The sequence below is a fragment of the Paroedura picta genome, chromosome 11 (assembly GCF_049243985.1).
Source record: "Paroedura picta isolate Pp20150507F chromosome 11, Ppicta_v3.0, whole genome shotgun sequence".
Classification (NCBI taxonomy): Eukaryota; Metazoa; Chordata; class Lepidosauria; order Squamata; family Gekkonidae; genus Paroedura; species Paroedura picta.
In genome coordinates this window covers 32,592,501-32,605,846 of record NC_135379.1, presented here as the reverse complement: position 1 = coordinate 32,605,846, position 13,346 = coordinate 32,592,501, and the positions used below count along the sequence as shown (strand labels likewise).

General features: G+C 37.0%; 1 protein-coding gene across 8 annotated transcripts in view; it reads left to right on the top strand.

Annotated features, from left to right (window-relative positions):
• The window catches only part of SATB1 (SATB homeobox 1), a 121,581-nt gene that overhangs the window by 81,330 nt on the left and 26,905 nt on the right, over nucleotides 1-13,346 (top strand). For all 8 annotated transcript variants that reach the window (XM_077304253.1, XM_077304249.1, XM_077304251.1 and 5 more), the window contains one exon: nucleotides 4,285-4,440. In XM_077304253.1, the coding sequence (XP_077160368.1) occupies nucleotides 4,285-4,440 (156 nt within the window). The remainder of the gene's footprint in view (nucleotides 1-4,284; nucleotides 4,441-13,346) is intronic.

Sequence of the window (13,346 nt, the reverse complement as noted above, 5' to 3'; positions counted from 1 at the left end):
GATTTTTGGATCTCTGTTTTAATAACTATAATAATATCTGGAAGTACAAGACATTATCTAGTTTCTATTGAAATTGCTACTTCAAGGAAAAAACACATAAAGCTAGTTCCAACAAATAAGCCAAAGTACAGAAACTGTCAAAGAACAGCAACTTACCTAAGCTATGGGTTTTTCTTCCTCTTCCTCTTCATCATTTTTGATATTAGCTCAGTTGGTCTTTTGAAAAAGAGCTCTGTTGAAACAGATCACAATTTACACTCACACACATCCTTTACTGGCATATAAAACTGTATTAGAATTAGAATGGGTAAAATAAGGACAAATAGATTAAAACAACAAAGAAATTACAAAGAAATCACAAAATTGATAAGTATGCAAAGATTATTCTTTAGAAAGGTCCTGACGCAATTTGATGGCACCTTGCAGAGATTTAGCTAAAGTAGGCCAGATAGCCCTTTATTCACACGTTCTCCTAACCCTCAGCCATACTTTTAGGAAGATATTTTAAAACATGCCACATTCAGATAGATATTGCCCATGTAAAACCAACAATATTGAAATGGTCTCACGTCCTTTTTTATTGTCCTTTTTATACAAGTATCCATATAAAATATTTGAACCCTGTTTTGGTGACTAAGTGGGGATTTCTTGACCTCTTAAACGTTTCCTTTCTTTTGGATAACTCCAACACAGAACTAATAGAAAATGTAGCTACAGCTTGTGGTTTCTTTGTAATTTCTTTGTTGTTTTAAACAATTTGTCCTTATTTTTACCTATTCTAATTGTGATATGGTTATATATGCCAATAAAGGATGTGTGTGTCTGATCACATTTTATATGAAATCTGTCAGCTACTTGCATGTATTCATGTACTGAAATGTTGCTACTGACTCCTTATTTGACACTTCCTGCATTCATTTGTTTATCATGTATGTTTTTATGCAGAGTGCAAAGGATTCAATTAATAAGCTATATTTTACTTTACAGCTTTGCACTTTGACATTTTGGCTTTGTTGGAATACGATTCCTGAACATTGCTAAAAACCAGGTCAAATGTAAATCAGGCTTAGCTCTCTGTTCTAGACATTTCTTGGGCCCTCATGGTTTCAGTCTTCTGGGTGCCAAGATGGAACCAATTTTTGTATATGTGTGGAACTCATAATTTCTATTTTCAAAGGATAAGTTTCAGTGTACATTGCACTTTACTAAGATTGTTTAAACACCTTTGAAATCTAAGTGCTTGGTCTTTCTCTAAATAGAAAATAGTTCTAATTGACGATCTGTGTGGCAAGTTTTATTTTAATGACACATGTGAAATGGCCAAAATATAAAATATAACTTTCCATCCTTGAAAAACCACCACGGAGAAGAGAGTTAATGGAAACACTCACACTTAAATATAACTGTACTTCCAGGCGCCACCATAATAATGGAGTAGTAAACTTTGTCCTGATAAAAAGCCATTTTGAAAGCAGCCCCATTTATTATATCTTTCATATTATACCTTTCATGCCATTTGCAGAGAAGAACTAAAAAGTAGTTTGTTTTGCCTGGAATGAACTACTTTATGAATTTTAATGTATAATGTAATATTAAAAGCTAAACCAGGATTTAAAAAGATTTTTGTTCCTAAAACTAAAACAGTAGTTATGGGAATGGATTATAAAAGGTTTTTTGTTTTATTTTCACCTGGGAAAAATAATGTGAGCTCCTATATTTGCGAAAACCTCTTCATTTACCTATTTGTGCTTTGTTCAGAAAATATAACTCCAAAACTCCTTATGTTTATAATTAGTGAGGACATACATACAGATTGGCTAGTAAAGAAGTTTTTTTTCTATGTACTTTAAAGTAAGTACCAGGAATGGAAATTATTCTTTCTTAGGCGCGTCTTCACAAAAGTTTATGGCAGTTTCACAGAAATAGTAGCTAAATAACTGAAGTATCTATCTATCTATCATCTATCATCTATCATCTAAATTTTAGTATCCGTTTTGATGGTGTTCAACATTTTTTGAAGGTTTTATGCCCTTTGCTAGCACCTTTTCCTCACAGAGCTTTCTCTTTTCAATTCTACCCCAATTACTAAATTTCCTTTCAGGAAACTGAGTGTTACAAGCCTGTGTTCCTTTTTTGAAATATATTTGTGAAGTGCAGCACAGCAAGTTGTGACTGATGCTTAAAGGGGAGAAAAAGGGTTTTATAGATAGTCTCTTAAAGGTTAATAAGCAATATAAAGTAGCGCTCACCACAACGTAACCTAATCATGCATGCTGTTCTTAATGCTTCAAGAGGAAAATATGAAAGAAAAGAATTCTTTTTGAGATTGCTTTGTTGGGCAAGATTTTTAAAATGCCATAAACTTTCTTGAGGAATCTATATCTAAAATTAACATACGCCAAGCAACCTTGTCAATTTCCTCATAAAAATAATTGGATAATTTAAAAAATGTTTCAGTGGTATATACGTAGTGTACTGACTGTGATTTGAGGGAAATAAAGAGCTGCTGTAGGTATTCTTTGGATGAGGCCCCTGAGAGAGTTCAGAGTAAAAAAAAATGGACCTGGTAGTCCTATCTGCCTGCGTTAGTATAATTTAATTATTCTCTATCACCATGTTTCTGATTTAGCTCATTTAATCCATGTGGGTCCACTTTTAAATCGTTATTCTCTCTAGTCTTGAGAAAACAATTGCGTTAGGTGAATGAAGAAGTACTTGAGTACATAATGGCTCAACGCAATTGCCACCTTTTCCTGGTGAACAGAAAAGAGAACCACATAGCAAGTTTGATGGCTACAGAGGTAATCTGTGGCAGTGTGGCAATTTGCGGTATAAATAAACAATATTTTTTTTCAAGTTCAAGATATATTCAGAGAGTTAAATACATTTGAAGTAAACTAGACAGTTAGCTTTAAAAGCATTTTGCTCTGTGCAGAGAAGAGCTATAGAAACAAGACTTAATAGGACAGCATCGTCAGTTGCTTATATTGGATATCTATAACACTGAATTCTGCTCTTCTAAGGAGGCATGGGCCTGATGAGGTATTCATTACCATTGCACACACAAATACACTCTGTTATTTGAAAGTTCATTTTCCTGGTAAGAACCTGGGCAGACTTTCCTACTGCCTGAATGCTTGTTGGTTATTCCAAAGTTTTTGGTGTCCTACCTTTACATTGCCTTCAGGAGCATCCCTAGGGGTAGGGAGACATAGGAAGCCAGTAACTCCAACTTTGCCTAGGCAACTTGCCCTTCTATACCAGCATAGCCTCTTACCCTGGAGTAATGGCTATGGGTTTCCTGCAACATAATTCCTAGCCAGCTTCCTAACTACTTTAAGCTCAGAGCTCTCTTCTGTGCCTTTTCTGATAGCTGTTACAGCTCAATGACATTCATCTATAGCACTGGCCCTTTGGAACAGCCTCCTTGAACGGGAGCATATTCCTGTATTGGCTGGATTTGAGAAGCAAGTTGTAAAAGCAGTCTTGTTCAAGAGAGCTTTTGGTAAAGGATGAAGTTTCTCTTGTACTTGGTAAGAAGAGAGCAGAAATGGTTTTATTTAAGAACTTCCAGTCCTTCACTAGTAGTGTTTGTGTGTGTGTGTGTTTAAGCTGGTTTAGGGCACTATTTATTATTTAGAAAATTACTACACCACCTTTCTAGTAACCCACCTAAGGCAGCTTATAAAATAACAAAAGCTTATAAAATAAACCAATAAAAGATATTAATTAAAATCAGGCATTTAGAAACTCAGCTCCCCCTCCCTCCCCACCCACCCCCATGAAAAGTGGGAAAGTATGATATGATTCAGTACACACACACAATACTCCATGGAGTTTAGGTTTGACTGACCCAAGGTTATCTAGTAACATTATGGCTAAACAGAAATTGAACTTGAGCTTCTCCAGTCAAAACCCAGCACTGTATCAATTCCACCATAGTAATGGAAAATAAACTGAAAGACTTAAGCATGTTATAAAATTGATTGTACCCAGTGTTGCCCCGTACTTAATTTCTTTAGTGAATCCGAACACTGCCTCTCCGTTGTGAAAGTTCATTCAGATATTTGCAAGTATCTTTTGGCCTGTTTCACACATTTGAAAGGGAGTTTGTATAATAAAAGTTATATAATTTCACTACCAAGCATACTTACATGAAAATAAATCTCACTGATTTTGATGTACCTTCTAATTAAGAGGATTTAAAGTGCAGACCATAATGACGTATCTCTTAACTCGATGCTCATTGTTACATATTTGAAATGACATTCATATATTATATAGGTGAAAACAGCTGCTATTGCAACAGAAAGGAATGGAAAACCTGAAAACAATACTATGAACATTAATGCTTCCATTTATGATGAGATCCAGCAGGAAATGAAGAGAGCAAAAGTGTCTCAAGCGTTATTTGCAAAAGTTGCAGCAACTAAAAGCCAGGTAAGGTGTTATCAAGTTGACTTGCACTCAGAAATTTCCCAACATTTGTTCCAGTATGGAGTTTAGTTAATGTTAAATTCGGTTGTGTGGACTGTAAGAAAATAACTGTTTGATTTCTGTGCAGTGTAAGGAGTCTCTTAAATAGGCTTACCTTTCTCTGGATTTTGAGATAACCTGACATACTTGACTGAAATGTGATGGAAGCTTAACTTTTTTCTGCCAAAATAGATAGAATAGTTCAGGATACACAATCCCAATAATTCAGAGTACCATTTCTACACTATTATTAATTCAGAAGTAACACATTACATCACTATATTAGTCAAGAGGTTTGTTTTTTTTTTGTTACAACTTTAGGTTACAGCACAATAAATTAATGCTTAAATTCAGTTTTTCCTTTTTTGTCCCAAAGTGCACACGCATTTCTTTCTGTAACATTACATACATCTTGCAGAACTCCTCTGGATGGCATCCAACCAGTTTCTATGTTGGAGAAAAAGTCGAGTTCTCCTTTGGCCATCCAAAAAGGCTATACAAAATGTGTTGTGTTTTTTGTCAGGACTATAATTGGATGAGATTGAGTGAAAAAAGCTGCCTGGATTAAATCCCTAGATATCTCTGTTTTTTAGTCTTCATTTAGTTCATGCACTCACATTCTTCTCCTTCACTTCTTTCTGCAACATCACTGATTTGTATTGGCACATACCGCTATATCCACTTCTTTCAAAGTATAAAAACTAGTATTTATATCAGCAACATTGAATAGAATCATAGAATCATTGAGTTGGAAGGGACCTCCAGGGTCATCTAGTCCAACCCCCTGCAGAATTGAGTTTAAAATTAAACAGCAACCCAACAACCATTAAACTCATCAGCTAACAAGTCAATGGAAAAGACAAAATAAAGAACTGAAAATCTGGATTGGTGGGACATGCATTAGTTCAGGAATTATCATCCACAGAAGTAGGACAAATTCTGTTTTGATTCAAAAATAGGGGAACAGTGCTTCAGAAGTTGGGTTTTCATGCTAATGTCATAAACAAAGCTTTGAGTTCAGCCTGTTTTGTTACTCTGTCAAATGCTGCTGTAAATTTCTTTTTCCCTGATATATATTTTAGTAGACAGCCTTTGTTATATAAATTTTTGTTAAATATCCAATAATTATTTAGCACTAAATATTTTACAATTATCATCCATATTTCTTGTACAGACAACTAGGAACCAAGTTGTTCCTCTCAAAGATCTAGTAATTTTTAGATACTCTGCTGTTGAACATAATATATATCTTCATATTTTAGCTACATGCATTTGTGTAATCCATATGGTTTTGAATAATCCCCTAATTCTGTTTTCTTCTCATAAATGAAAGAGCTTAGACTGACTAGGTGATCAGCCAATAAACTCATGGCTAAATAAGGATTTGAACTCCAATTTTCCCAGTTCTAATCCAGCACTGTACCCCTACACTTTCATGTTGTACATGTTGACATTGCCTTACAAATCCATTACAAATGTGCTGTTCCCAATTAGTGCATATTAACTATAGGTAGCAAGTTTACTATATGGATATATACAGGTATGAGATTGTAAAGGAAAAGTGTAGTCAATGTAACATGGACATGAACTGTAGATTATACTTGCCATGAAGTCACGTAAGATACAAAACATCCTCAAACTAGAAATTCCTCTTTTAGTACTGAACAGACAGAATATGACCTCTTTATATTAAGTATGTGTTTGAGATTCTAGTGTTGCCTTTTGCTTTGTTATTTAAGCTCCAACTTTGGAAATGTTTGCAGTTGGGAGTTGGTCCATCTTTTCATTATATAGAAAAGATGTTTCTTTTTAAAGTTATATGCTGTAAGGAATACTTAAAAGGATATTTTGGAAATGTTATATCAAAATGATTAAACTCAAGCTGTGGACTGTAAAAAAATTATAGCTTTACAGGCCACATGCCTGCCTACCCTTCAATCACTGTCAAAGTGATAATTTCTGCAATAATATGTTTCTTTTATTGTGGGATTCTAAACACCAAGTGCTGTTTAAACATTAAACTGAATTGTTTATGTTAGCGCAGTACTCAGTGTGTCATACATCAGGCCACTATAATCTCTCATGGAATGTAAAATTCTGTCATGAATCATGGCTTGTGTATCGGAAATTACTGTAATTTTGATTGGAAATTACAGGGCTCTTGAAATGTTTCTAATTATGATAAATGTTAAGCGCGACTTCAAACCTATGTGCTTCTTTAGATGTCTTTTATTTCCATGTGAAGGTTATGCATGAAAAAGAAATATCCGTTGTCTATAACCCTCTGTATTATCCATCCTTACTGTTTTCCATATATTGACATTGTTGTATCTATAATGCCACTTGCTTTCATGCTGTGGTTAATGTACATTGGTATGGGGGTGGAGGTGTACATTGGTATAGGGGGTGGGAGGTGTCCCAACTGAATTATTACTGTACCAGAATAGTCATACATTTTTTATAATTTGTTTTATTATGCAATTTAGTATTTTAAATAGAAAAGGGGGAATTAGTTCTAGAAAATATGGCAATGACAAACTGCCTATAATAATTGGGTTAAAAAATGACAGGAGGAGATTAGGCACTGAGATTACTAGTAGTCTTGTTAAGAATTCATATGACATTGCACATCATCCCAAGTATTACTGTCCTGTTATTACTATTACTAATTCACATGTAATTCATGTATGTATTTTTTTAAATAGCTTGCTTATTAGTAGACAGCAATTTATACAAGGCCCACTCTTACTAATACTGGCAATCTACTTTTCTTTTGAACTTAAAAACAATGTTTTGTCTCTGTATAAAACTATTTAATTCTAATTCCCAGATATTGGTTGTGATAACTAACATCCATAGTTTGTGTTATCTTCCCGCTTCCCCATGTATTTACATACTAACCAATATTACTCAGCTGTGCAATGCTCCAAGCTTCAAAGCTGTGTATCGATTGTAAGTACAAGGCACTTTGCAGCTGTGGCTGAAAACAGACAATCAGAGAAAGTACTAGAATATGAGTATCTGTTACACAAGAGGGAAGAGCTATCTTTGTCTTTCAAACCACTTTCCAGAACTCCTGTGCATTATGGAATCTCAGTGTATTCTTTCATGTCTGTATTTCCATGCAATTTCCTTTCTTAATCAGACTTATGATACTCCTGTTTACTGGAAAATTAATTGTTCTAAAAACCTAAAACATAAGGGTTAATACCATTTAGATAAATTAGAATAGTTCTTGCTGCAGCAGCCTGACTCATCTTCTGTGGAGAACAAGACATCACTCTTTACAATTTTATAAAGAAACGATGTGAGTCTGCTTTAGGATGCTTTGGGCTGATCTTGTGTTGAGCAGGGAGTTAGACTAGATGGCCTGTATGGCCCCTTCCAACTCTATGATTCTGAGTCTCAAGAATTTCATTTTCTAGTTTCTTATACCAAATACTCTTTTTCTAGTCTTTTTCACTCAAATATTTGCATAATTTAAACATGAAAGGTAGATTGTTGAAGTTCAGGTGGTAAAGAGTGCCAATGGACTTTTTTACAGCTACACAAAATGTGGCTTGAATTAATTTAAGTGCAAGTGGGTGGTGGTTTTCTTCCCTATGAAGTTGAGCTATGAGGAATGAAGTATTCATCCTGTGTAGATTGTTGCTGTCTACCTGAGGTATGGCATAGCAAGAGAGTTTTGCTTTTGCAGTTTGATAGTGCTGTCAATAACCCAACCACAGTTGTTAGGTAATTTGAAAAGCATTTTATATGGCCCTGCCATTTCTATCTCTTTCATGCTTATATATCTGATTCTGTTATTACTCTCTCAATATCATAATATTAGTTGGGCCTATGGCTATATCAAGAGCCTCTTGTGGCGCAGAGTGGTAAGGCAGCCGCCTGAAAGCTTTGCTCATGAGGTTGGGAGTTTGATCCCAGCAGCCGGCTCAAGGTTGACTCAGCCTTCCATCCTTCCGAGGTCGGTAAAATGAGTACCCAGCTTGCTGCTGGGGGATAAACGGTCATGACTGGGGAAGGCACTGGCAAACCACCCCGTATTGAGTCTGCCATGAAAACGCTAGAGGGCGTCACCCCAAGGGTCAGACATGACTCGGTGCTTGCACAGGGGATACCTTTACCTATGGCTATATCACCCTGAAAATGCCCAATCTCATCTGATCTCAGAAGCTAAGCAGAGTCAGGCCCGGTTAATAATGGGATGGGAGACCACCTGGGAGTAATATTAATTAATAATATTAATTCAATTGCACTGTCATTTCATTGTATAATGGTATTAGAGTAATCCTTACATTTGTATGAAGAACTGTTGATTTGACATATTAATATTGGACAGCTATTTTTAAAAATAGTTTGGTTTTCTAATTTTTTTATCCATTGTTAGTCTTGCAGTTTTTCGTGTTGCTATTACATACCTCCTTGTGTGAGTTTGAGGACCAAGTGTATTCATATTTGGCATTTTTCATGAAATATTGTTTTTTCTTAACAGCTAAGATATTCATTACTGGATGAAATTTATTTAGCAATACAACATAAAATTTCTTCAGCTTTACCATCAATACCTTAAATATAAAAATGTACAAAACAGGTGCAATTCAGCTTAAGTTGATAGCTTTAAGCCCTTTTAATTCGATAGTAGAAGCAAGCGTGTGCTTAAATTTCTCCAGCTGAAATCAGTTGCGTTCAATATAGTTTAGCTAAGCATGTCGGCATAATTAAACGAAGCAATCCTAAATATGTTATCTGTTGTAAGACACTTTTTGTTGCTGGTGTGTAAATATACCACAAAATATATAGAGTTATATACACATTTATATTTTGTGATGTCCAAGAGAAACAAATTAAGCTCTTTTGAAACTAGGATTTGCTTTGAAAATTCCTTCTAAGTACACAGTGATCACTGCAAACTAGTAGTACTTAGTGCCTTCATGCCCAGCCTTTCTTTGGTCAAATCTGTTTTTAGAGTTATAGAGCTCTGCATGTACTTACAAACATTTGATATCAGAGATAATGCTGGCCTCTTCATTTGCTGCATGTTATAGTATATTGCCTAACTTCCGGCATGTCTATCTTTATCATTCCAGTTGTTCAGTCACTTAAGTTTAGCTGAAATTAATAGGTTCTCACGGCGCTGTAATGATCTATATATTCAATTGGTAGGTGTTGCATGAGGATTTTATATTCTGATACTTCATGAGTAATGTTCAGTTTACCCTTTTAATCTAAGCTTCTTTTAAAAAATTGTTTGTGCTAAGGACAAACATAATACAACAAATATTGCCTTGCAGGGGAAGACTTTCTTACTGCAGAGACACAGAGCCACACATTTCTTTTATTTGGCTTTAAACAGGCCACAACTTTATTCAACATTGTTCTGAGCGTAGCCTTGCCTGATGAAGATGATAAAATGCCTGGCAGGTGACTTTCATGGCCTGTGCCTCCATGGATAGTGAGCATTTAGATAGCATTAAGAAAATCTCAATCCTTTTCTGTCCATATAGGTGTTAATAATTCCCCACAATTGTTTATTCCTCCACTTACATTTCTTCTCATAGACCAATAGTGGCTCTAGGCCATTAGGTTTCCAATACTCAAAAGTTCTGCTTTTTAATAGTAATAGGAAAAATTGATGACTGTTCATTTCTATACGTCAGACCAGTGATTATATAATTACTGTAATTTCAACACAGACTTTCAAATATTTGAAGATTAATTCATTTCCAATCCAATACTTATAAAATAGAGTATAACATTCCCAAGGAGTAGAGAGTGGCCATAGAAGAGGCATCTTTATTATAGAGAGAAACTTCAGAAGTGGTTGAACTATTGTCATAGCCCTTTCCAAACTCTTTTTTTGTCTATTGAGGTAGTCCTTACTTATGCAACTGAAATTTCATCCACAGTGTAAAGTTCATCTACTCGTTCTTTAGTTTTTTATTCCAGTTAAGATGTGTTTGATTCATTCCCTTTTTCCATTATGACACCATTATAAAAGTCCATCAGATTTGACCAGTCTCTTCAGAGGTCTTAGTATTATCTTTGAACCACTTGAGGAGCAGTATACATATTTGGTTAGGGGCTAAGTGGGTGGAGAGTGGGCGGGGCCGGTCTGGGGTGAGGGCCCAATCGGAAGGCGCTTCACGCCTTCCAATTGAGCCCTCACCAGGACAGACAAGAGTTCTAGCCAGTTGGGTGAGGCCCAATCAGAAGGCATTTCACGCCTTCCGATTGGGCCCTCACCAAGACAGGCCAGAGTTCTAGCCAATTGGGAGGCGCAAAGCCAGTCGGGAGGCCCAAGCAACCAAGTGGATTCTGGGGCCACATGCATTCCTTTTGAAGGGATGCATGTGAGGGGAGAGCTTTCCCTTCAGCCTATCTACCTAGAGATGAGCTGTACTTCCAGGGGATTCTTGGACCCCACCTGGAGGCTGGCATCCCTAAACCTCAGGGGGATACAATGCTACACAATCACCCCTCCAAAGTAGCAATTTTTTGCCTGCAGAGCTGGTCTGTATAGTCTGGAGATGAGCAGCAATTCCAGGCCCCACCTGGAGGTTGGCTGTCCCTGGTCTGAACATATTCCTTAAAGTCTGAAAGTGGTGCCTCAAAAGTGTGTAATACCCCCACAGCTACCTAGCACCCCTGACCTATTTTAGGTCAAGAAAACATTGCAGAGAGGAGGTAAGGTTGCCAGATTGGTATCGATTCATCTTCTGGAATTCCACACTACCTAGGTGTGCATAAACCTGACTAAGGTCAAGACTGCTGTGCACAGAGGGACCTCCTCTTAGGGTTGCCATCTTCCAAGTGAGCCTCTCTATCCTACCACCCTCACAGAGAGTCTGCTATGGGGAGAGGAAGAGAAGGTGATTGGAAACTGCTTTGAGACACCTGAAGTCTGCTGGGTCACTGCGGCTCATTCCCAGTTCTCTCAGGCCTTTCACAGCCCCACATCCCTCACAGGTTGTCTGTTGTGGGGAGATGAAAGGAAAAGGTGTTTGTAAACCACTTTGAGACTTTGGGTAATAAACAAAAAGGTACAAAAATCCAGCTCTTCTTCTAAGGAGCAACGGTGAAAGAAGCATGTGGGCACGTAATATTTTATAAACAATAAAAAAAATGGAGACAGAAGAGGCAGGGTACACACCTGTGTACTATGACTACCCCATGTGTATTAGGGCAGGGGGACAAGAAGGGAAATGATGTTTAATGCAGGACCTGGAGGAATTGGTTGCCATGTAATCTCCCCCTAAGAAGAGTCTCCAGTCTGATTTCCCCTTCACATATCTGAAGACATGGCTCTGGAAAGCTCATCTGTAACCACTATGCCACAATTCCCAAAGGTCAGTCGTCTCCCATACTCAGTGAACATTCCACACCACAGGTTCTTGACACCCATATCTCCACATCCATGCCCTCATTTGTCTCCACGCCACCACAACCTCCCATACAATACACACATTCAACCCCATGCCCTTACAGACTGGACAACTCCTCCCCTTCCTCTTCCCATTGTCAAGCTCTAGCGCCCGTTGTATTCCTGGATACAACAGGCTTTGCCTCTAGTATCCCCATAAATAGATTAAGGCTCCCGATTTATTTTCTGTCTCCAGTTCTACTCTTGCAATTTCAAATCAACCGTAGACTTCATGCCTTAAGAAACAACATATGCTTCCCCTCTCCCCAGTGATGATCTCATTAGTGGCTGCAGAGGTACCCACACTCAGAGGTGAAACATAGGATTTATTTTCCCCAAGCATATTGCTTTACATTATCCCCATATAAATACTTGCCATTCATTTATATAACAGAAAATAAATGGGTGTCCTTAGAAATATTGGAGTGGAATCTAAGTCTTTTTCTTGCTTTCTTGTCTGCACAGACCCATCTTTCTTGGTCACACTAGAGCGTGACAATGTTGGGAGGGGCAGACAGACAGTCTAAGAATACAATGCATTTCTTTTCTCCTCTAAAATTACAGTGCATTGTCAGAGACAGCTTAAGAACACAGTGCATTTCTTTTCCCCTCTAAAATTACAGTGCAGAAGTTTTTGCAAAACTTAGGGGACAGCAACATTTCAGAGCTAGTTTTGAGGAAAGGATAGAGCAGTGGACACCTGAGTAGAGGTGAGAGAAGGGATCTTCTTAGGTTTGTTACAATCTAGTTTATCTTCCACTATCCCCTTCTATCCTTCTAGACATTAAGTAAAAAGTGCTGAGACACAAGACTGTGTAGAAACCATAGCCTTGACTCTCAACCATACTTTATGGTATAACTATTGCATATCGTTTAGAGCAATTAAAGAGATTCTGAAATTGTACACTGAGAAACCCTGACTCAAGTTAGGCCTTGCATCCTTCGAAGGTGAATTAAATTAAAGGGATGGAGTCAAATGGAAATGAAAAGTGTACATACTGAATGAATGGAGAGAACCATGGAAGAAAACGCTGAGTGGAAAAGAGCAGAGCAGGAAATAGGGTGGTGACTAGCTGTGTGAAAAAGAAAATTTGTCAAACCTGGGATAAAAGTACAAAAGTAGAAAAGAGGTAGGTAACCAGGGAGACAGCCATTTGAAACAAGAAAAATACCTGGCTTAGAAAAGAAAGGAAATGAGGAGAAAACTGAATGAGAAAGAAAAAATGGAGGAACAAATTGAGCAGTTCAAAAAGAAAAATACAAGGATGAAGAGTACAAGGAGCAGACAATAGAAAGGAAAATATGTGAGCCAGAGGAAAGGTGAATTATGAAGAACAGAACAAAGGACCGAAAATGAATCTTGTAATTCCCTAGGCTTAACTAAAAAAATGTATATAACACTGAAGCAAATACTGTATTGTACAAACAGCTATAAATAGAGGAGTAG